This window comes from Epinephelus fuscoguttatus, linkage group LG24 (assembly GCF_011397635.1).
Source record: "Epinephelus fuscoguttatus linkage group LG24, E.fuscoguttatus.final_Chr_v1".
Taxonomy (NCBI): Eukaryota; Metazoa; Chordata; class Actinopteri; order Perciformes; family Serranidae; genus Epinephelus; species Epinephelus fuscoguttatus.
Window position 1 is genome coordinate 17,779,019 of NC_064775.1, and position 24,196 is coordinate 17,803,214.

Consider the following 24,196-nt stretch of genomic DNA (forward strand, 5'->3'; position numbering starts at 1 on the left):
GAGAAAAGTGCTTCTCTCTCTGTCAGATGCAGTTTATGGCTTGAGTTTTCAAATTTCTCCTGAAAACTTGACCTGCGGCATTTTGTTTTTGGGTTATTTGTTCATCCATCCCATTGTTGACAACATTGGGCTCATTCTTGAGGAAATTACTTCAAATTTGGCACAAACATGCCAACAAGGTCAAGGTCACTGTGACCTTGTCTGTCTTATTCTCATGAACGCATATCTCAAGAATGCCTTGAAGGTATTTCTTCAAATTTGGCTCAAACGTCCACTTGGACTCAAAAATGAACTGATTCCATCTTGGTCCTCAAAGTTCAAAGATCAAGGTCACCGTAACCTTGTCCGTCTCATTCTCGTGAATGCAATGTCTCAAGAATGCCTTGAGGGAACTTCTTCAATTTTGGCACAAACATCCACTTAGACTCAAGAATGAACGATTGCATTTTGATGGTGACGGTCAAAGGTCAAGATCACTGTGACCTAATCCATGTCATTCTCATCAACACAGTATTTCAAGAACACCTTGAAGGGGGGCGCCCAGTAGCTCAGTGGGTGGAGCGGGTGCCCCATGTGCAGGGGTGGTGCCCCCACCACAGAGGCCATGGGCTTGATCCCTCCACACCCCAAGCTGCTGAGGTTTCCAGGGGATCCTCAGCTCTCATTAAAAGCAAAATGAGAACGACGAATGAATTTCTTTAAATTTGGCACAAACATCTACTTTGACTCAAAGATTAACTGATCAGAATTTGGTGGTAAAAGGTTGTTGAAGTTTTTGGGACCCTAACGCTTAGGATAAAATTATGAAATGAGGACATTATATATCCAAAAGGTCAAAGGTCAACTTCACTGTGACATTATTAAGTTTTGCAAAAACACTTTTCTGGCCATTATTCAACACCATAACTCAGGCGTATACTGAAGATACTGAATCTGTGACACTAATCTTGGGTGTCCACATTGAAACTGTGCTGACTGTATAGATCTTGTGTGCTGCTGAGTTGAAGATGCAGAAGCAGTGGCGCGCTAAGAAGCAGTTGTCACAGCTATGTATAAGTCTGGACAGACACGGATGTAAACTGTGATTGCGACTTGACTGGTTTGCGGAGGCATACAGCCAAAAGACAGTAATTCTACATTTTTTGGAGATATTTGCTGCTAAAACAATTCATTCATACAGGGCTTGGGGCTGTAAACAACACAAACACCATTGCACAGTTCCCCACTTGTGTTTTTGTGCAAAACTTTACAGATTGTTTAGCTGAGGATCCCCTGGAAACCTCAAGGACCCCGGATGGCACCTAAAGCACTGTAAAGGAACCTCTTAACACAAGCAGAATGGCTAAAGCACCTTATTCAAACCCCTGAGTGTTAACTCCTTTAATTTGTTTGCTTGCAAAAGATGGAACAATGCGAGTTCAACACAGGTGGCAACAAATATTAGCCTGAATATGTGAGTGTCCCCTAACATACAATTCTGCTTGATTTTTGAGTGGTGTTGCAGTGTTTGACTCGTCAAGCACATGTGTAATTAATAACAGTAATTCCACTCAGGTGTGCCAGTTCCTGGATGCTGCTGTTGTTCATGCTGGATCAATGGCGTGGTTGACAGGCACCCTTTCATTAAACAGTCAGCATTAGAGAGGTATCTTTTTTTTGTCATGTATGTAATACATAACATAAATGAAGGAGCTATTCACAGTAGGAAAAAGAAACAATGACAAATGTGGGATGGAAAGCCTTCAAAATAAAAGGTAAGCTTGCAACAATATTTATATTTTTTTGGCAGTACAGTATAGAGTTGTGCAATAAGACAGTGTATACTGTAACACACTAATAATGTGCCATTAAATAACAATAACAGTATGGACAAAGTTACAAATCAATAAGACTTTTCTGGCAATATTGTATTTTCATTATTTTCCCCCCACTAAACTTATTATATTAAATGACTAGTGACATAAAATTACGTGTACATTTATCAGGGGAAGCTGTGGCGGTGACAGCCCTCACTGTAACCTGCCAAAAGCCTAAATTCTTGGCAAGGAAATCAGAGTTGTTGGATAGATCGACACTAATGATGTCGGCCTGAGCATCAGTTCAATGTCATATTGACTATGCTGCCACCTCCTGGTACAATATGTGACACTACATTTAAAAAAAATAAACTTCAGACTGCCCAACACAAATTAATGAAGAGGTCATTCAAATCCAGTTGGGATTACACAATAAATTGTTAATCATCATGTCTCCAGATATCTTTCCAAATACTTTAATCACTTCAGAGATAATCACAACTATCCAACAAGTCACAGATAGTCACACAAATTTTATTCTTTTTAGATCCAAAAGCTCAGTGTAAACAGACACCTTTATATACTGTATGTCTCTGAAACTGAATGACGCAGGCATCTCCCTCATATTAAGGAAGATCGGGAGTTAGATCTCAGTGAAGACATTACAGAGGAATTATGGCAATGCTTCTTAAAAAGAATTCATACCTCTTCAGTCTGTGCTAGTCTGTGCTAGGCATTGCATAATGCAGTGCAAAATCCTGCATCACACCCGCTGAATAAAACAGAAAATGTCAAAATACTTCCCGGATGTCAGTCCCTTATGCAGTCATTGTAACTTATCTCCCACTACTTGTGCCCATGTGTTCTGGTCCTGTGCTAAGCTTCAAGAATGTTGGTCTCTCATCTTCAACACAATCTCTGAATGTCTGAACATAACTACTGACCCATCGTTGGTGCCCCTCCAGACGCCCCCGCACTATGTAAGACTGAAGGCAACTGTATCACTTTTGCTACTTTATTTGCCAGATGCCTAATTTTTCTTACATGAAAGGATGCACACTATCTACCTTTACTCACCGAATCAAAGACGTATTGTTTTTGTTTTCTCAAACTAGAGAAAATAAAACACTTAATAAGGGGCCCCACAAAGACCTTTTACAACATATGGAATCCATTTCTCTATTATATCAAAGAGAAAATCCAGTTGCTCACTGTTGTGTAAAAGGAAAAAGTCAGAACCAGACACAGAACAAATACAGCTCTCCCTTCTCACAAATAGGCCTACATATCTGATAGCCTGTTTTTTTCCCTGTCTGTTTTGTCTTTTCACTATTTGGGGTTTGCTTCTTTTAAAAAAATAAAATACTGTATTTTAGCTTTATGACTATGTTCTGCTCTTGTTTTTATTGTGTACATTATGTCACTGAAAATACAGTATCATACAGCACTATACCATTTCACAATAAACAAAGTTTAAAAAAAAGTAGTGTCTACACAAGCAGTTTCACCCTGCCAAAAAATAAAATAAAATAAAACATAATGTTTTTTGGACGAGGGAAACAGTGTACACCAGAGACAGAGACGGCACTTGTGCGACGCTCCCTGGCTCCAGGCGGTTTCAAGGGGACCCAAACTGGGCGTTTCTTTGCCGCTACTTCTACAGAAAGTTTTACTGTTGGGCAAGTTTCTACTAACATTAGCCATTAACTTACACAACAGCTACATTAGTACCGAGACACAGATACAGAAACGTGCCGGGGAAGAAGTTGCAAGCAGGGTGAAAACGGTGTCATATCTGTGCTGGTATTGTAGGAATACGCGTTAGCCGAAGTTAGTTTGTTTTGCTATCTCTAGCTTGTTGGTAAATTACGCTTCGTTGCTTTCGTCTTTTAATGATATGGTCGCTTAGTTAAACACAGTTAAGGTGGCGTAAACGTAAATAACCAATGTAAGCAGTGTTAGTGGTGTAAGAAGTGTTTCATGCAGTGTTTTTGCATATAATAAGTTCGGAGTAGCTAGCCGCTAGCTTAGCTAACTAGTTTTGAGTAACTTTGTTTCGGGCTACTTTAAGGGATCGTCGTCAAGCTTGCAGACGCCAGGGGCGGGAGTGTTGTACACGGCCGTTCCCTTACTGCGCCACTTTAAGTGAAATGGGAAGCCTTGAAACCTCCATGTTTGTATCTTGAAATTGCGAGCGGAGTTGAGCACCATATTGAATCAAAGTTGCCATCTCCTTGACAAATATTTTACAAGTTTCAGACTTCAAACTTTAGCGGCGACCTGAGCGGACAACAACAGCCGAAGTGTAATGGACTTGCTGTAGGCGACGTGTTGTGATGTTTCCTGGGACGCTTCGCCTCCGTTTCCCTACATGTTAAGTTGGTTTAATGCACCGAGTCATCGAACAATCTGTAACTTTAAAGTGTGAGGTCAGCACTCTGTACCAGACCTGGATGTGATGGACAATCCGTCCTCAATAATCACCCAAGTCAGTCGGGATGAAGAGGGAAATAAAGCCGCAGGAGAGAGGGGTAAGTGGCTTTATTTTTGTCCCGCTTGTGTTCATGTCAGGGGGAAAAAAGTTTTGCAGCTCCGTGAGTCAGACTTCACGATCCTCAACTCAGAAACCGCACAGTAATCTGCTTTACTGCAACAACTTCTGCACAGTTACAAATACCACTGTGAGGAAAGTGGACCGAAAACAAGTTTCAGCACTTAAACTGTCACTGTTTCTCATTTGTGCATAGGTTATGGCTGCGGCCCTTTGGCCTGTGATGAAAGTAAAGGAAGTGACGTACCAATGCTCGATTAAGCGATAGTATTTTAATAAAAACATCATAAGTCAACACAAACACGTCTTTTCCCACATTTTTTTTTAAAGTTAATTTTGCAAAATGAAGAAACATGGCGTAAGACTATCACGGACAAATTACATGAAATATAAAAAAAATGATTAAATGCAAATAAAAGGAGGTTATTTGCAGGAATGAAAAGCAGGGGCGTTTCCAGGAGTTAAGGTCACTGGGGGCCTTACCTGAAAATAGGAGCTCCATGGGGAAATTGTAGTTTACATAAATATTTTTGTTGTTGAAAAAGCTCTATTTTGATGTGTTTTTATATACTCTTGCATCTCATTTACCGTTAAACTTTGTTTTAACTTTCCAGATTAATTATGAATTGTTGTAAAACCGGTGAAGTGTAACGATGTATATTATTCAAGGGCAAGTGGAAATGGAACAACAGATCATTTAATTTGGGGATTTTTTTGGATGCCCAGGCCTAACGCCACCACTCAGTACGTTTACATGCCAGTAGAGAAAATGGATTTATTGTCTTAGTCTGACAAAAACTGGACTTTTGAAATACATGTAAACATGTCAGTCCAAACTTTTATTAAATAGAATTTCTCAAAGTTGAAAAAACATACCCAGGCAATGTGATTGGGACTGAAATTACTCCTGCATGTATACAGTCAGTTGGACCCAAACTGGCTTAGGTGCTTTGTGCACGCTCCTGTTTCTGCCCCGGGTTTTCACCCAGAAGTCAAATAGCATCAGATGCGTAAGAGAAGAAGAAGCAGCTACAAAAATACATTGAAAAATATGTATAGAATTGGCTTCAATCATGATAATCAAATGAATATGTTTTTTTATACTGAGTGTGTGATTTATCTCCTCAGATCTCTTCTATCTTGCTGTCACAGCTCTTAGTGCTATTTATTTTATTACAATGCTACTCTGTTTCCCTCTTATCTAAATGTCACACCTGTGAAATAGTGATTTCCTCAGTGTAACACTAACTTTATCAGTTCTGTAGTTAGCAGCATGGATTTCTGGCACCGCCACTGTACACAAACCAATGAGATGCCACACAGTGTAAATGCGGGTTACTGAATAATCAGGTGACCTGTCAGTCATTATCCCCCGAGAAACTGCTGCACTGTGGTGTCACTTACAGCCTGCATAATAACAAAGTTCATGCAGTGATTTTTATATTGAATGTGAAGTTTAAGACTTATTCATGCATACTATACACACAAAGGTATGATTAATGGCCGAAATGTCAAGCAGAGGCTTTTTTGTAAACGTGTAATAACCTAATCTATTACATAACCTTGTCCCCAAACTTTGTGAACATGCTTGCTCTCTGTGTAACACAGCTGCTGTCTCAAAAAGCATGTTTACTTTGTCCCGCCTACAGAGACATTATGATAACCACGACTTGTGAGTTTCATCAAATCAAAAAGAGAACTTTTAGTTTCAGTTTGTGTGTAGTTTCAGGTGCGGCTAGAGGATTTTCAGTCTTGTTTTTGTAGTTCCCCACTCACAGACACACTGTTGCTCTACTTGGAATTGAAACTATGGTTTTACACCATTTAAATGTTGACTAAATGGCATAACAAAACTTGTGGTTTAAAGCTTTTAACAGTGACACAATTTGGCACATAAATCAAATTTAAGATTAATTGTAAGCTGGTAGTTATAAAAAAGCAGTATGCAAATGAATGGCTTATTATGCTGGGCCATCTTTGATCTAGTGAGCGTTTCTCAACTTCAGGAATGAACAAGGTGTTGCTTAACATGCTGACACAGCAGATCATTACTACGACTTCACGACAAGTAGGCACTGTTGAAACCAACAGTGCAGATTTTGGTGATGGGGAACGCAGGGGGGACATCTCCCTTAATATTTAGAACATGTGCATTTGTCTCCCCAGATAAAAACATGGAAATAGCAAAGGACTTTTATTATGACAAAATTAATGACATTTACACCACAAACTGATGCAGAAAAGTCACAAATTGGTGCATAAAAATAAAACCGTCTGTTTAAATTATGTCTCCCACAGTGTTTAAACAAAAGCTATGCTCTTGGTTGCAATCCAACATAATTTCGATGGAAATTCACCCATTAAACACAGAATACAAGTCTATGCTGTATTCCAATACACATGAAAACTCTAACTGCTTTGCAAGACGAAGAGTCAAAGGTCAGAAGAGGTGGAAGAACTCTGTGCTAGTGATGCCCGCTCCTTTTTTTAGACCGATAGATGGGTCATACATTATTTTGGGATGTGTATATTTATAAGTATGTCATCTCTGTGTCATCATCCCAGAGTGAATAACCGATAGATAAAATGCAAAATATACTCGCACAACCCCTGGACAAATCCAGCATTTAGTTTGTTTGTCATTTCCCACTCATCTATAAAAAGGGTAGTGCTCTTCTATTTACTGTCAGGCCAATTCATCATTTACCACTAATTGTAGTGTTGTAGCTTCTCTAAGCTGGCCTCAAACCACGCTGGTGCATGCTCATACAGCAGATTGTCAGTTAAACAGGCGGTTCTTATTAAATATCAGATACAACTGTCACATAAGTCTGCATAAATGTCTTTTTTATTCTTTCGATAAGTACAGTGTTTGTTTTTAACGTGAAAGTCTTTAAAGTATGATAAGTATAACTTCACTAACCAGTCTATAAAGTTTCATTAGTCTGCTTTATTGGTGTTTTACTATCACATGAAAGTCAGCTGTTTTAAAAGCAGCTCAATTTTAAGGAATTAAAGCATTAAAAAAGGTGGAAATCTTGTCACTGATTCAGGCTACTAAAAAATATTGGCGTCTTTTGTCATATACAGATATGCAGTTATGATTTGTGGGTAATATGTATGTTGACTTTGTCTGCTGTCTAGTCTTTATTTGATTATGTAACGAGACAATACTATATATGGTAGGTAGGTAGTTAAAGTGCAAAATCTGTCGACTGATAAGCTGAGCTCATCTACAAGCCAAGCAAAGAGTCATGCCTTTCAAACATAACAGTGACAGTAAGACACAGCGTTGGCTATATGCCTAATGCTGTATGAACGTACTTTATAACTAGTCACTACCATGCACTGGGGCCCGTCGTAACTACCTTTCGCCACTGACTTAGCAGCTTAGTCAAGACTAGTTTCCATATGTAAGAGATCATAACAGCCACAGATAAGATATTAAGAGTGTGAGCATCAGTTACGGGAAGGTTTCAAGATGATAAAATGATCTGATAAGGCAAAGCATCTTACCACAGAGTGTATGGAGTGTGAATGATTCCACACTGATGTCATGCAGAGATAAAGCAGCATTTGAATTACTAATTTTTGGTGAAGTTATGTGACAGGAGGTAACATGTTGAGGTAGGAAGCAGGTTTTCATCCAGGTAGCTGTATTGAAATGTCTGGTATTTTATAATGTGTCAAAATGGAGTTCATCTCAAGCCCATACATGCTGTTTCCTGCATTATTTAAGTGTTAATATAAGTGAAAATGAAAAGCAGCTTTAAATATGCTTTTGCCCTTTAGCAGATGCCACAGACACTTTACACAGCAATATACATCAGACGATTGTTTTATCTCCATTTGAAGCCAGATGGAGGGCTGTTAAAAACCACAAATTAAAAGACTGCAAAATTAGATTCGACTTCTGGAATAACAGTGTATTCATGACACTTTTATTTGTTGTGCGTTTGTAATTTCTTTGTAGCATTCTTACATTACACCCTTTTAAAATGTTTATCTTCAGTTGAAGGACATGATGGTAGGAATAAAGCAGTTTGAAGAGATTTGATGCCCCAAAACTGAAATAATACTGACAAGGGGTGCAGTTTTTTCCACTGTAAAGCATGTTGTAGCACTAAATGTAATGAAATCCATTGTGGCCTGGGTGTAAGTGTTAGGAACATTAAAATAAATGGCAAAAGTAGAGGAAGTTTGAGATAGTTTCCCTCAAGATTAAAGGGACAATTCAAGCCAAAATCAAAATTACGTATTTTTCTTCTTACCTGTAGTGCTATTTATCAGTCTAGATTGTTTTGGTGTGAGTTGTCAAGTGTCGGAGATATCAGCCGTAGAGATATCTGCATTTCTCTCCAATATAATGGAACTAGATGGCACTCAGCTTGTGGTGCATAATGCACCAAAAAATACATTTCAAAAACTCAACAGCAATGTCTCTTTCCAGAAATCATGACCTGGTTACTCAAGATAATCCACAGACCTTGCTGTGAGCAGTTTCATGTAGGAAGTATTTTCTTTCTACCAAATTATACCGGCTATACATGTATCTACTCATGGATGAGAGGTCTGTGCTCATGACAACGTGAGATGTAAACATTAACAGCATCCTCCTCGGCTGAGCTGTAACATTAGCTAGCTCATTGGTGCTAGGTAAGCTAGCAGTAGATGCACACCTCCTTCCACGTGGTGATACAGTTAGCTGGTGTAGTTTGGTAGAAAGAAAATAGTTCCTACATGAAACTGCTCATAACAAGGTCTGTGGATTATCTTGAGGAACCCAGTCATGATTTCTTGAAAGAGATAGACAGTGTTTCCCACAGGACTCGTCTGTCCCACCTCCATCCCTCCTACCTGCGCAAGTTGGAAAGAGGGAGGAGAGAAGGCGTGGAGTAGGTTTTACACACATCACACCAATCAAATGAGCCCCTCTCCTTGCCCTTAAATGCGCCGCACGAAGGCGTAATGAGAGTTTACTCAATTTGCCATGGCAGAAGAGAGCAGCAGCGTCAGACGGCCAAACTTCTCCCAGGAGGAACCTGATGTTTTGGTCCGGGAGGTCTGCTCGCAGTGTCCGACTATACGGAACCGCGAGCAGACCTCCACGGGCTGATGATGCAAAGGTAGCCTGGGAGGATGTCACCACAATTGTAAATCAATGATGCGGTTCTCTCGTGCGTGCGCGCTCTCTCTCTTTCTCTCTCGCAGTCTCACTCTGTTTCTTTTCTTTTGACTTTTCTAAGATGACAGATGCTGAATATATACTCCCTATCTGATGCTGTGGCTGTTTGTGGTTGGCTGAGAGGGGTGTGAACTCATTAGTTTGCAGCTGTTTAATCAAATCATGTTGGGTTGCCATTACGTGTGCCAAACGTGCCAAATGGTGCCAATCCCCTTTGATCTGACATCAGATGTGACGGGACAGTCAATATAGAGATACATTTATGTGCTGATTGCAGATAGTTGCATTGAATAGACGTTTTGTGGGAATTTATTGCATCGTTAATGTACCTGATATTCTGGAAACCTGCCTGTGAGGTTTTGGTGACGTGTGCGCACTGTCCACCGGTCAGCCAAACTTCGGCTTACACCGGCTGCGCTCCCCCTGCGCTGACAGTAGACCTGGTTTCAGATGGCAAGCTTTTAGCACACCTTCGGCAAAGCCTATTGGCACAAAACTGTCACTGCGCCAAGCTGGATCTGTGGACACCTCCTCCTGCTGCGCCACCACACCCATCTCAGCGCACCTTGGTCTGCCAAACTACCAAACTGAGCGCGCCTCGGGTTGTGCTGCTCGAAACTAGCTCTGCGCGGGGTTCGCCACCCTGCGCTGCGCCGGGAAACTAGAGCCCTTTGACTTATTTCCACCCAGCCGACAGTGGAACTCATATTCATTGTGCTGACAGTGGCTTGGAAAACCGCCCACAACCGTGTCACACGGGGAAGAGGGAAGAGGGAAGGCGGCTGGAGTTCCTCCAACATTTGCTTTTAGATTATCGTATATTTTTATTGACAAAAATATAGGCTGCTTCGGCTGATATATATATATTTTTTTTTATGCGCACATGTGCCCCTAAATATTTTTTACAGTTCGTACACACATATTTTTAGTCGAGTGAAACGCTCGCACTGTCGAGCGCTGGATCTGACAGCCTGAGGCACAAAACGCTATGGCTTTCGAGATATTATTTATATCATGAGAAGTCAATATTTCGGCAGCCTAAATCTTTTATTTAGAAACTATGGCGGGTCAAATTAAACTATGGCGGGCCGCCATAGTTTCGTTAATTAATGGGAAACACTGGATAGAGGCAGACATCTCTACAGCCAATATCTCCAACACTCTGCAACTCACACCAAAACAATCTGGATTGCCTGCAGTATGCTCCACTTCACTTCATAAATGAGCTCCTTTTTTAATCATCTTCATAATGCCCCTTTTTATGAATTAATGCACGCTCTGTGTTTCCTGGTCAGCACACACTTAGTCATTTTTTTCTGGTGAAAAGCATGTGATAAAAACCTGAATAGTGAAGCTTACGGAGACTCAAGGGAGCAAATGAGGACAAGGGAGTAATGCTGGAAATAATATGGACACAAGGGAGGAAGTTAGGACATGAGGGAGGGAAAAAGAAGACAAAGAAGTGAAGAGCACAATGAGTAAGGACATGAGGGAGTAAATAATGTCATAAGGGACTGAATAAGATCCTTTATTAATTTCACAGCTAAGGTGTGACAGAATTACAAATAGCTTCTCCCTGTTGCTCATGTTCATAGTTTATTGGTATTCAGAAAAGGAGGATCCGTTATCTGGCATAAATTGAGATTTTGGTATTAAGGTTGGACTTCTCTCTAACAATTCAAGTAACAGAAAAGTTAACAATGAAATGTCTGAATTCATAACTGCATGAAAATGGAAGATAGCACTCATACATGAATGAATTGAAAACCTGCCTATTAAAAACCTGATTTGTCGTGAAATCGACTATGTGTGAGGAAGAGACTACACGGATATTAGTATCACAAGCGCACTCCTGCTGCACTATAACATGATGGCAAGCAGCTTCCTCCACTGATACCCGTCTGTTTCCTCTTCCTGTTTTGGCCTGAGCGCGGCAGAAGCCAGCAGAGGGTCAGACAGGGTTTGAATCCACAAATGGAGTAGGAGGGAATGGCAGAGAGGGAATGAAAGAGGCGAGAGAGATGCACAACAGAGGTTTGTGTGTTGGTAACACAGTCACGTCCGGATACACAGAGCAAGGGAGTATGGTGCATAAAGAGACCGAAACCAAGTCTAATGCGAGACAGAAAAGTGTGGAGGAGTGTTAATCGGAGATTTTTGGGACGTAGAAATCAAGCGATTGGAGTTTTGGCTTGACGAACATTTGTGAGTGCAGAAATAATCTCAGTGACTGACATAAACTTTAGTGGGAATGGCTGAAGAACAGGTTTTTCTGGCTAAATCATCAAACTGAGCAAAAAGAAGCCTAAAATACCGCCTTAAAATTCAGTCAGTTATCTCGGTCAGCCAGCTAGCCTGCTGACCTTTCAAAATAACGTCATAAAGATGAAGTCATGAATGAATGAATGACTGGCAGACAGAAATAACTTATTGCCACATTAAAAGTCTTTTGTGTTATTCATCTTTCCCTGTTGCCTCTAATACATAACTGAAAACTTATTATGTACTGCACCTACTGAACTTAATTTGTGATGCACTTTTTAAATTCACAGTATATGTTTTCTAATACATTAACAGAAGCAAATTAAACAGAAATTGAAGGGTTAAAGCAGCAGGAATGAGCTTCATACCTGTTGAACTCTGCAGGTGCACAGTTCCTCCTCTGTCATACCACAGTGATTGACAGAGATAAGGGTGTGAGACTAAAACCTCATTCACTGCTTTCCAGGTTTGTCTGGTTAATAATCTGTTTGGCAGGGATCAGCTGGAGACATTGTTTTGTTGTTTATAAAAGCAGCCAAAGTCTGATATTTGGGATTTGAATCTAATGGCAGCCTTACACTCAATGTCTTTTCAAGAGGTTTCACTGTCACTGATAAATTTCCAGTGTCCAAAAAAATCATAAATGTTGTGATGCGCTCAGTAATCTTGATTGTTTGATGCAAAGTGGCTGTAAAAGTTTCTTTTGCTTGTGCTGATGTTCTGATAAAATCAAACATGTTTTATATCATTTTAAGTTTTTAGTTTTTGCCCATGCACATAGGGAAGATTGATGGTGTGAACATTGTCAACAACCAATAGCTGCGTTCTCTCCAGCACCAAACAGGAAGCAGCAATCCAGGTTGACCATAAATGCTGCTGCCTTAAGGCCAACAAAAAGTACAAGCTTCTGATGAGGCAAAAGATCTGAAGAGGAGGTATCATTCAATAGGAGCAGCTTTGGACAACATGGCACTTGAACATTAAGTAGATCAGTTAAGGTTACAGATACCATTTTCCAAAAAAATACTGCCCCTGGACAGTTCCATTACATGTGAAGAAAAGACCCAATGTCACCATTAGGGCAGAACTTGCAGACAGGAGAGGGTATAAGCCTCATAAGATGAAGCTTCCTGGGTGTAAGATACATCCTATGCAAAAATTTAAAGTCTGTAAGCTTGTGATTTGGATTTTTGGAAGTGCGATCTAAATTGTTCCAAACTGTTAACCAGCAAATGTCATCCACCAAAAAGGTAAGATTGCTGCCCCAGATCTGGAGGATTGTCAGAGGTTGTTATGGACGATATTGGTGCTGAATTGACAAGAATACTGTCGACATATGAGGCTTTTAGCCTGGGTTTCTAGAGTTATGTGTTTCTGCAGATATGTATGACGTTGTTAATATGTCATATTTCCTAAAGGGAGTTTGGTGTATTATCCACCAGGAGCAGTATGGGAAATAATCTCAAAAGGAATCTAGTTGTAGTTTTGCAAGTGGTGACTCTGCAAGATCCCCAGTGTTTGAAAAATTGTATAGTGTGTGACTAAAATCTCACAGCCTCTGTTGATGTGAGAGGGTGTTAGAACCTTAGTCCCGTAGAGTATGGTAGGCTTCATTACCTCCATGTACAGTACAGGCCAAAAGTTTGGACACACCTTCTCATTCAATGCGTTTTCTTTATTTTCATGACTATTTACATTGTAGATTCTCACTGAAGGCATCAAAACTATGAATGAACACATGTGGAGTTATGTACTTAACAAAAAAAGGTGAAATAACTGAAAACATGTTTTATATTCTAGTTTCTTCAAAATAGCCACCCTTTGCTCTGATTACTGCTTTGCACACTCTTGGCATTCTCTCGATGAGCTTCAAGAGGTAGTCACAAGTAAGTGGTAGTCATTTGCAACCTGAGCTGTAAAGAGAGGAAATAATACTCTCCTTTTTAATTTGTTACACTTTAACAACTGCCTTTGGCTTAAAATGTTGAGTAGAGCATGTTGTTGTTTGACATGCATGGTTGTTTGGTTGCAAAGTATTGAGGCTTTCATACTAAGCAAGTGTTATATTGTTTTAAATTGCTGTTAATTGTTAACTTTTATTTTGTTGTATATTGCTATTGAAAATAGACTATTTTCATTCCAATGCAGTGTGCATTATTGTTGCTGTTGTTGTGGTTGTATTATATGCAAAAAGGTTAATTTTAAAAAGATGTACCTAAATTTAACATATGCATAAAAACCAGGGACATCCAGTGCTACACGCATGGTGCCAAAGTCTGACATCAGTATTTGTGAATGGCCATATCAGCCCTGTTGCTATTACATGCTTATGATGCCTTTTTATAATGCTGTTAAAGTGCTGAATGTTCATTGGTTGTGGTTCAGGCTGTTTGCTGCTGACATCAGAGAGTTACGTAAGTGCTCTTGACAGAGACGTGTCTCCAGGAGGGTTTGTGCACATGATGTGATTTTTACTGTTTTCATACATTCACTGACAATATGGAGTCATCAGTTAGGTGGCACTGTGCAAGAATTAGGTCTAAAATATGTGTATTACAACTTTTTTAAATGTCAGTCTAATAGTTGGTCATCGTATGATTCTGGCAAATGATTTATGTTTTGGAGTACGTTTTAAGTTTTTTAAAGTTGGTTTCAAATCGTTATAAAGAGGTTGCTAATAACTGTTTTGCTCATTTTGGAGGGATAAAATGCTCTGTAGAAACAAATAAAACAAACTGTTATTTAATTGAAATAAAAAAGGGCTTGAACCTAGCTAGGATGATCTGTTGATTTACATTTAAATTAGAAATTGTTTAGTTTATGAAACATCACAAATGTTCAGTTTACCAAAGTGCAGTTTTTGTTCTGATTCGGTTTGCAGTGATTGAAAACATAAATAAATAACTACATTTTGCAGATAGTCTTATTGAAAAGGCTTCAGTCTCAGAGTGTTTGACATTTTTTTAATTAAAAAAATTAAATGACCAGAATTGTTGCTTGTCAGTTGACTGAATTATTGAAAGACCATTTGTTTTAGCTCTGGAATAATATTGCACCTAGCAATGGTTAATGCTGCATTCACATGAAATTAGACAGATGACAGACGGAAAACAGCTTCTAAATGGCATGGGAACGATAAAATGAAACATTCATGATATGTTGTAATCGATAGTGAAGCTGTATTGCTTACAAAGAATAGAATAAAATACATTAAAAAGAAACATTTTTTGCATGTTATTTTATGTAATTTTCCCCCCAGTGTCCAGTTATTGTCCAGGTTGCCCGTGTTTTTTCCATGTGAGAAGGAGTGACTATACAAAAGGTTGTAAATTCCATCATGAGGGCAGCAGAAGGTTAAAATATTCTAACTTTGAGCGTCAGTGCACTGCACCCTTACCTTTGTTGGTATTCTCAGCTGGCCTCACCTAATTTTACAAACCTGCTCTAGTCCACTAAAATGATTTCTGGTTTGCTGTTTACTGTCACCTTGAGCTCATGTGACTGCAGCATAAAGCCAAAACAATGTCATTTAAAGGAATACTTCACTTACTAAATGATCATTTGTATATCAGTCACTCACCCTGTGTTGTGTTGAATTCCTGAAGAAAACTTTTTTTTTCTGGCCTGCCTCCACCATGAATGATGAATCCAAAATGGAGGAAATTCTTGATGACTAGGAGTGAAAGGGGTCCAACAGCAAAACTAAATTAAAACATTAGTTTACAAACTGTCTCACAATCCATGCACTATAATCCAATCCAAACAGAAATTGTGTGTAAATAGATGTTTTGATATAGTTCTGTTGTTGTTAAACGCAGCCCCCTTGTACCCCAGTGCATCAAGAATTTTTCTGTTTTTAGATTCCTGGTTCATTATGGAGGCACGCAAGGAAAACAAAGTTTCCTTCAAGAATTCAATGTTACACAGGGTGAGTAATTGATACACAAAGAATATTTTTTTGGTGAAGTAGTCCTTTTAATCAGCAAGTCACTCCATTAATTTTTCAAGCAGAAATGCGCAACATGCAACAGCTCTAGCTTTTCAAATAAGACAATGCATTTGAAAATGCATCCCTGTAGTTATTCTAGGTGTGACAACTCAGAATCACAGGTGTGATTGTGTAAAAGTACAGAGGCTGTTTCAGTAACTCAAATATGTGAGGTATTCCCATAGAGAATACAGCTCAGTGACCTCCTCTTCTTCCTCTGCAGGTTCTTCCCCCTCTGTGTCCTCAAAGAAGCCCAGGAGCGGAGGCCTCTTCTCCAGCCTTTTCTGCTGCCTGTGTCGAGACCAGCCTGAACCCCCGCCAGTCAACAACAATGCCCCTCTGCTGGTCGAGGAGAACGGAACCGTCTCCAAGGTGTGTTTACCGTCGTCTCACTGGTTGCATTTTTGTCCTGTTTTGACAGCAGTGGAAAGATAATTTCTTCTCTACTTCGTCATTTCTAGATTATAGTTAATGTTTTTTCCCTATTGCTGGATTTAGGTGTGTCCAGATCTAAATATATATCATTTTGGGGTTTTTTTGGGGTTTTTTTAGATCCAGGTGAAGCCACTGCTGCCTCCAGTGAAGTCAAAAGACTCTGGAAAGATCTGTGTGGTTATAGATCTGGATGAAACATTAGTTCACAGCTCTTTTAAGGTAAAGGAAAATACTGTTTCATTACAAACAACTATGTGCAAGAACAGCATTGTAAGTGTTGTTTTTTTCACAGGGGCGCTTTTATGCTCATTTTATACTTGTATTTTGAGTTTCCCCTAGAACATGTTTACATTCTTTAATGGCCAAAAAACACTTCCTCATACTGTCTGTGCTGGCACACCTGTATTCAACGCTGTGTTTTAGCAACTGGTTCTTTAAGCCCCCCTCCAAAAAAGCCCAGTCTGCTCTGTTTGTTCAGTTTCCTGCATCTGCACGCTCGTCATCTCTTCACTGTCATTGCAGCTGGCGGAAAAGAGAGCTGCAGGATCAAGTCCTAAAACCTGGAAATGAGTTCGCTTTTTCGACTTGCAGTCTGTTTGAATAGGTTGTTGGTTAGATGCTTGACATCAAATCTGTGGTTATCACAAGCTGAAGAGATTTTAATGTTTCTAAGACAGTCGGTTTATACCAGTCGTAATTTTTTTCTTAACTTTTACATGTCTTAAAAAGTGGTTGTTAACAAGGGGCTAAATGAGACTACACACTAACATCATCACACTAAACAACCTTTTTTTTTTGCCACGGAGCTTACACATTATTTTAATCAGAAAGCCAACGAAAATATTGCATCAACTTTTTGTTTAGGGAACCAGGGCGATGCTAACTTTCAGGCTAGCCAACAAAAAAAAGTCCTCCCTGCAGCACTTCATGACTGTAACAGAGTATAGCAGCACTTTTTGCCATTACAACATCACCAATAATTGCACATGCTCAGGGAGGAATTAACAACATTGGCAACCAAGATGACATGTTTCCTGATGTTAGCATGTAGCTACATGTATCAGAGTATGTAACGTGACTGGAGCAGATGACCATAAAAAGAAATCTATCACAAACTGATGTCAGCTGTTTCAAAAGTAGAAAAACGGCTGGAAACAATGTTTACAACAGTCTGTCCCCTGAGGTTTTTCCTCAGTGGGATTACTTGTACACACGTTTACCTCATTATTTGAATCTTTTAGCCACACAGCCCACATTTTAACACTAAATATATGATGTAAAATAAGGAAAGCATAAAAAGTCCCCTTTAATTTCCTAGATTATCCAGGGACATTAAGGTATGATTTGGACTGAAATTTCAAGAACAAAAGCACATAGTTGTCCCCTGTGCTCACATTACATCATGATGTAGTTATGTAAAATAGTAGAAAAACACTTTGTAAGCTCTACTGTTCCACATGTGGTTGTTGGCTCTGACGGTGACATTTTTGTCATTTATGTCATCACTGGCAAATGCCAAACCCAAACGAGCTGCTTCTCAAACCCAAATAAACACAGCCGCTCCTCCATGTACACACACACACACTGCAGACTGTTTGTCTCTACCTGCATCTGTCCTGCAGTAATACCACATATTTAATATGGTAGGAGACTGGGTTTGTATTTTATAAAACAAGCCTGCAGCGTCCCCTTTCCTGGTAGTAAACAGACTTCCTTGTGACTTGATGTTGTTGTTCGGACATGCCTGAAGTAGAAAAACTTAGAAAACAACTTAGAAAACACTCTTCTGTCTTGTTAATGTAGAAATATCCATGTTTTTGTTCATGTTTTGACAGCCTGTGAACAATGCAGATTTCATCATTCCTGTGGAAATAGATGGAACAGTACACCAGGTAATGTTGGCATCACACTCCCACTCAATAAACTCAGCAAAAATGTTCATACTTAAACTTTTTGTCATCTGCTGTCCCGTAACGTGACAGTGGCTCACTGTGCTTGTGGTTGTGTGATAGCAGGGCTCCCAAGTTTTAAATTACTGAGTGTAGTAGATGCGTTTAAGGGATTTGATGCTGGCTGCTTGGAGACGGATGACATACCCTGGGTCTGGGCCTGATTCAAGTAATCCAGGATAGGTTTGTTCAGACAAGCACAGCCTATTCCGGATGACTTGGTTCAGGAACGCTACCCTCAGCTGCCGACGCCGCAGAAAGAAGAAAAAAATGAAGGAACTTAAAGGATTTTACTTTTGGAGCGAAATGCTTGTCTGTCTGTAATCTATATGAGTATCTTTATATTTAGCTGCCGATGCAAGTCTCGAATGCCTGAGATTGTAATGCACTGGCACATAGGGCATAGTCAGACTGTCCCGTCATCACTTGGACAGGTTATATTAAACAGTAAAACAAAGTGTCATAGTTCCTCAGGCAGTTATGGTTTGTAGAAACATGTTTTATTTAGAAATGTAAGCAGTGTCAGAACCTGGTTTAAAGACTCCTGTGTTTTCCAGGTGTACGTGCTGAAGCGGCCCCATGTTGATGAGTTCCTCAAGAGAATGGGAGAACTGTTTGAGTGCGTCCTGTTCACTGCTAGTTTAGCCAAGGTGAGAAACTACTGTGCTGCAGCCAACTGCTGCTGAGCATGAATTACTGCAGAATTTTTGTTGTGTTGCAAATGCATAAGTATTATTAACCTGATGATTAAATCCCTGAGGTAGATGGCAGCAGCCTGTGATAAAGTCACAAACAGTAGAGCAAAAATTAGATATAAATAAACAATAAGAGGTAGAGTATAACAAAAAGAGCTGTCTGGAAATGCAAAGTAATTGTAGTAGCACAAAAAGGAAACCTTATCTGCAAATCTACACAGCAACGAGCCAAGTGCGGACTTCCTTTATTTATTTTATTATAAGTGATTAAGAATATGTTTCACTTAAAGGGATAGTTTGAATTTTTTCAAGTGGGGTTGTATGAGGTACTTATTCATAGTCAGTGTATTGCAAAAAAAAAGAAAAATCCTATGAAAGTTTGCAGTGATTTAAAAGGTTTTTGGAGCTGCTCAGGTTCATCCCTTCAATTTTTTGTCACTGTTGCAGTATGCAGACCCCGTCTCCGACCTCCTGGACAAGTGGGGTGCTTTCCGCTCCCGCCTCTTCCGGGAGTCCTGTGTCTTCCACCGAGGTAATTACGTCAAAGACCTGAGTCGCCTGGGTCGCGACCTGAACAAGGTCATCATCGTGGACAACTCCCCTGCCTCCTACATCTTCCACCCCGATAACGCAGTGAGTAGAACACATAGTACCTGAGTCGTGACAGGGGTGTGTTTGGGTGGAACAGGTTATGGAATTATTCATCTTTATTAAAAAAAATCTCTAAATCATACAAGCTAGTATATTGCGAAAAGATTACAGTGACATAAAAACAATGTTGTTGGTGTGGTTGCTGATATTCTGTGTTTTCACCCAGGTGCCGGTGGCCTCGTGGTTCGATGACATGTCCGACACCGAGCTGCTGGACCTCATCCCCTTCTTTGAGAGGCTGAGCAAAGTGGATAATGTCTACACAGTCCTCAAGCACCAAGGGACCGCAAGCTAACAGTGTTCGATTTCTCATCTCAGCTCTGAACAAAAAATGGCGTACAGAACGGAAACACCCACACCAGCGAGGCTCCAGCGAGGCTCAAGCTATCACCGCCCACCAGAACACAGACTGCGACATGGCTGACCGAGCCTTCACCTTCCCAGTATCAAACCAAGACCATGTTTGGGAGTCTTCAGTGACTTGGACGCCTTCATCACTGCCACCTCCTGGTCAAACATAAACTCCCTGAAATTTGTAACTTTCTCCCTGTCAGCCTACCATGAACCAGCTGATGTGAGTGAATACATGAAAGGACGGATGCATGAATGTTTAAGGACATTTCTGCGGAGTCACTGAACTTGAAGTTGAGTTAACAAAGCAGAGGTCTGTAGCCATGAATTCTCTGGACACAGACCGGGTACTGGACTTCTCACGGATTCTGATCCTGCAACAGATGCAGGATTCGGTAAGCAGGAACCGAGTTGAAAGGAATTTCTGGAAAGATTCCTGTGCAAATAAACTTGATCAGTCTCGTCATTGAAAGAGCAGATGGTGTAGACGTACTGTAGATGTCTTTTAAGCATTTTGGAATAACATCATCTTTGTCACACACCCTAATTTTGTCACACTATTGGTCTGCAGTCAAAAGCATGTGATCCTCGGGTGTCATTTTAGAGTTTTTAGAGCGATGCGGTCAGGTATTTTTGAATAACCTGACAGTGTTATGGATGAATCTGATCAAAAAAGTAAAATGAGCGGGAGTTATTAAATTCACTACTAACAAAATGATTGGACAGCACTTTACAAGTATAGTTACATAGTACAGTCCTCCCTTTCACTGCAGTGTAGAACATGATTTTAGCACAATTTGTATACTAAACTCTTACAAAACAGCATTGCATAAAAAATAGGGATCATTATTTGGAATTTGGAATTGTCCTTTTGCAGCAGGAAGCTAAAAAACTGATCCATGGGAACATAAAATTGTGGGAAAACCAATGTAAACCACTATAATCGCTTTAAGTCGTGACTTTTTCAGTGAAAATTGGTTTATAACAAAAACAACAAGCCCTATTAAACAAGCCAAATAAGACACTAACATGAATATCAAACCATCTGCACATGACAGTGAAAGAGCAGCTGCTGTGTTTATCGGACGCAGATTTCCAAAGGTGGTTTAAAGATTGATGGGACAGCAAAAATGCAGTGTATCTGCACCTGCATGTCGGTAGATGTCGTGAACAGTTGACCCCCAGAGACACGAGGACCAGCATTACCTTCTCTGATGGGTTCTGTTATTTGTTTTAAAGCCACACACAAAACTTGAATTTCTCACAGCGTTTTTCAGACTGTATCTGAATGGTAAGAGAAAGTTGTATGTTGCGAAGAAAGGTTGCAGTTTGGCTTGTCAGTTTGGTTCTCATAAGCTTCTAAGTACTTTTTTTGTTAATTTCTAAGCGGTACACATAGGCTGGAAACAATTTCAGGACTTTGTAGTAAAATGTGTCGATGGGGGAGGCTGCCATGTGGACTTGAGGGTATGTGAGGTGCTGACACACCTTTGACGACAAGAAGTGGTTTAATTCAGTCCAGATTTAAAGGAGAAATCCACCCTGAAACACTGTTAATAAGCAGCTATTGGCATGGGTGTAGATACCAGGAGGGGAACGGGGGGATACACCCCTCAATATTTAGAAATGTGCATTTGTTCTCCCCAATAAAACTTTTATTTTGACGAAATTAAAGACGTTTTCACCATTAATTAATGGAAATTCAGTGTTTGACGCTCAAAATTTCGTGGCGGAGGATCCCCAACCTCCCCAGTTTCATATGGGTCCCCCCTAATATTGAAATGAAACCTACACTCTTGACTACTGGTGATTTATTTTGCACCTCTGAGTGGTCTTTTTCTCTTGGATTGGTGAAATAAACCATAGAAAAGGCAAAAATATTCACAGTACTGCTACTGAAATACTCAGTTGCCAAAAAGACATTGTGGGAAATGCAGGAAATCACCAGCAGACATAAAGTTTATCAAAAAATATCGTTTTAAGGGTGGATTATTCCTTTAAAAACTCCTTGACCACATAGGGTCCTACACATTGAATCTGTGTTGCTTTTTTTTGCCCTACATGGTGATGTTGGTCCAGTCAGTTTTAAGGAGCAGCATGGCCCCTAGTAGGCCTCTTTGTTATCACCCTCCTTTGCGTTGACAATACCATGTGTTGACACTGATGAATGAAGCCGTGGATTTAATTAAGAGCCTCCGTAGCGGGCTCGTGATGTGACTCTACCTAGACGAGGCAGGGATGACAATTAAATCCACCATACTGAGAGCTATTGCATTATTTTTCTGTGTTTAACAAATTCTTGTCAATCAAATTAGCTTGTTTCTTTTCTAAATAATTACTGAGTTTATTTTATTTTGTTGCCCATAGGTGGTCCTCCGATACAATATTGGTTCGTTTCCCAAAGGGGATACATTGTTCTTGCTGTTTTCATGCAAGACCTGGTTGGTTACCTCGTCTGTTTATCAGTAATATGCATCAGAAACACCAGCAAATGACTTCAAGGATAGTATCTTTCTGTTGTAGGCACATAAACAGGGTAATTATTTGGATATGTGTATTTCATGTAAGCCATCATTACACGTTTCACTTAGGTTCAATGCTGATAACTTGTCTTGTTCTTCTTTTTGGAATTCATTGGCAAAGAGTAGTATTTATAGGAAGTCATTTGATCACACATGAAACAAGTGTGTTACTGCGGGGGCCCATTCACTGATACTGTACTTCTCACACATTCAGTAGATATGTATATTTTGTTTTGCACAGTAATAAAGCAAACAAATTTTCATTAATATATGGAATATTCATGTTACTGTACTCATGATTGAATAGATGTAACCTAATTTTTTTTTGACCTGTTGTTTTATCATACCAAATTATATATGGACTATGTAATGATGCCATTTTTGTTTTCCATAAATGCTTAATGAAAGATGGTCCAAGTGCTGATTTGTTGAGCATTTCTTTTTTATAAAACAAATATAACAAAAAAGTAGCATCTGTGAAGGGTTGGCAAATCCTTGGAAGATGGAAATGAGCGACAAAAAAATGAACAAAAAATAAGTAAAAAGAAAATTAAAAACAAGAAAATAAATGAGAAAAAATGTTTAAAACAAACAAGGAAATGATCTGGAAAAGATCTTAGAAATTATAATTCAGTAACATAATTTTAAATATTTAATAATGCTAATTATAAATATAGTTTTTCCCCTAGCTTTTTAAACTTTTTTTTTTTTTAATTTATTCATTTTTTTGTAGTTTGTGGAACATTTCTTACTAAGTTGCTCATTGCCTTTTCCCCCATGTTTTTAAAAGACGTTGCTCCAGGTTACAAAGGGTTAACCAGAAACAAATACTAAAATTAAACAAGTTTTGCACAAATTCATCTCCAATTTAACGACACTGTCCTGTCATATGATAAAATGACATGATAGATTTTACCGCACACCACATTGAGAGACAATTTCAGATTTAATTAAAGCTTAGCATATTATTCTAATATTAAAATACTGTTATACTGTATGTTATAGCAACATTTATTAATTTTTTGCTTATTTTTGACCAATTAGAGGCAGCATAACAGACTGGAAACACAACATTGTCATTGTTAATTCATGAATGTTAGCTGTTGGCTAACCAGTTAGTTAACTGGTTAGCCAACAGCTAACATTCACAAACTGGTTGCCTAGTCATTTGACTGGCAGCAAACCTCAAGTAACATTACCATTTATGTTGAGTTGTGTTGTTGGTGAATTTTGATGAGTGAGGTTTTAAACCTTACATGTGGACATAATGCAAAAGAACTACAGTTTATTTAGCATTATGTCACAAAATTTCCTTCGAAAACACAGGTGACATTTGACACCACTGTTACTTTGTGTTACTTTGAGTTTTATTTGTAGGGATTTCCATCAGAATACAAGAATGTAAAGTCAATTAGAAATATGTATCAGGCAAATAAAAATCATCTACACGGTAAAAAAAAAAAGGAATAACTTGGTTATTACATGCCTCCGGTTTTAAATGCTTAGTCTGTAAAACTTTACTGAATACCCTCAATCTGAAATATGCCAGACAAAAATTTAAACGCAGCACTTTTGTTTTTGCTCCCATTTTCCACAGGTTTTGGCTAAATATCTCAGACATTTTTCAGGCACTCAATAAATTTATTTCTCTCAAATTTAGGTTGCAAATGAGTTAAACACCTGTCAGAGGAGGATGGATTATCTTGGAAGTGCTCACTCAGAGATTTTAATAAATTTGCTAACAAAATTTGTGAGAAATATGTCTATTGAGTGCACATGAAAAGTCTTACATTTTTATCTTGAACCTGTGA

The 24,196-nt window shown here is 39.2% G+C and overlaps 1 protein-coding gene across 1 annotated transcript; it reads left to right on the forward strand.

Annotated features, from left to right (window-relative positions):
- The first annotated feature begins 3,404 nt into the window (after positions 1–3,404).
- On the forward strand, positions 3,405–24,189 carry LOC125885014 (carboxy-terminal domain RNA polymerase II polypeptide A small phosphatase 1-like). The gene is made up of 7 exons (XM_049570376.1): positions 3,405–4,327; positions 16,006–16,154; positions 16,335–16,436; positions 18,053–18,109; positions 18,724–18,816; positions 19,309–19,494; positions 19,679–24,189. The coding sequence occupies exons 1-7, from the start codon at positions 4,255–4,257 to the stop codon at positions 19,805–19,807; spliced, it is 789 nt and encodes a 262-aa protein (XP_049426333.1). The 5' UTR covers positions 3,405–4,254; the 3' UTR covers positions 19,808–24,189.
- Positions 24,190–24,196: the final 7 nt, after the last annotated feature.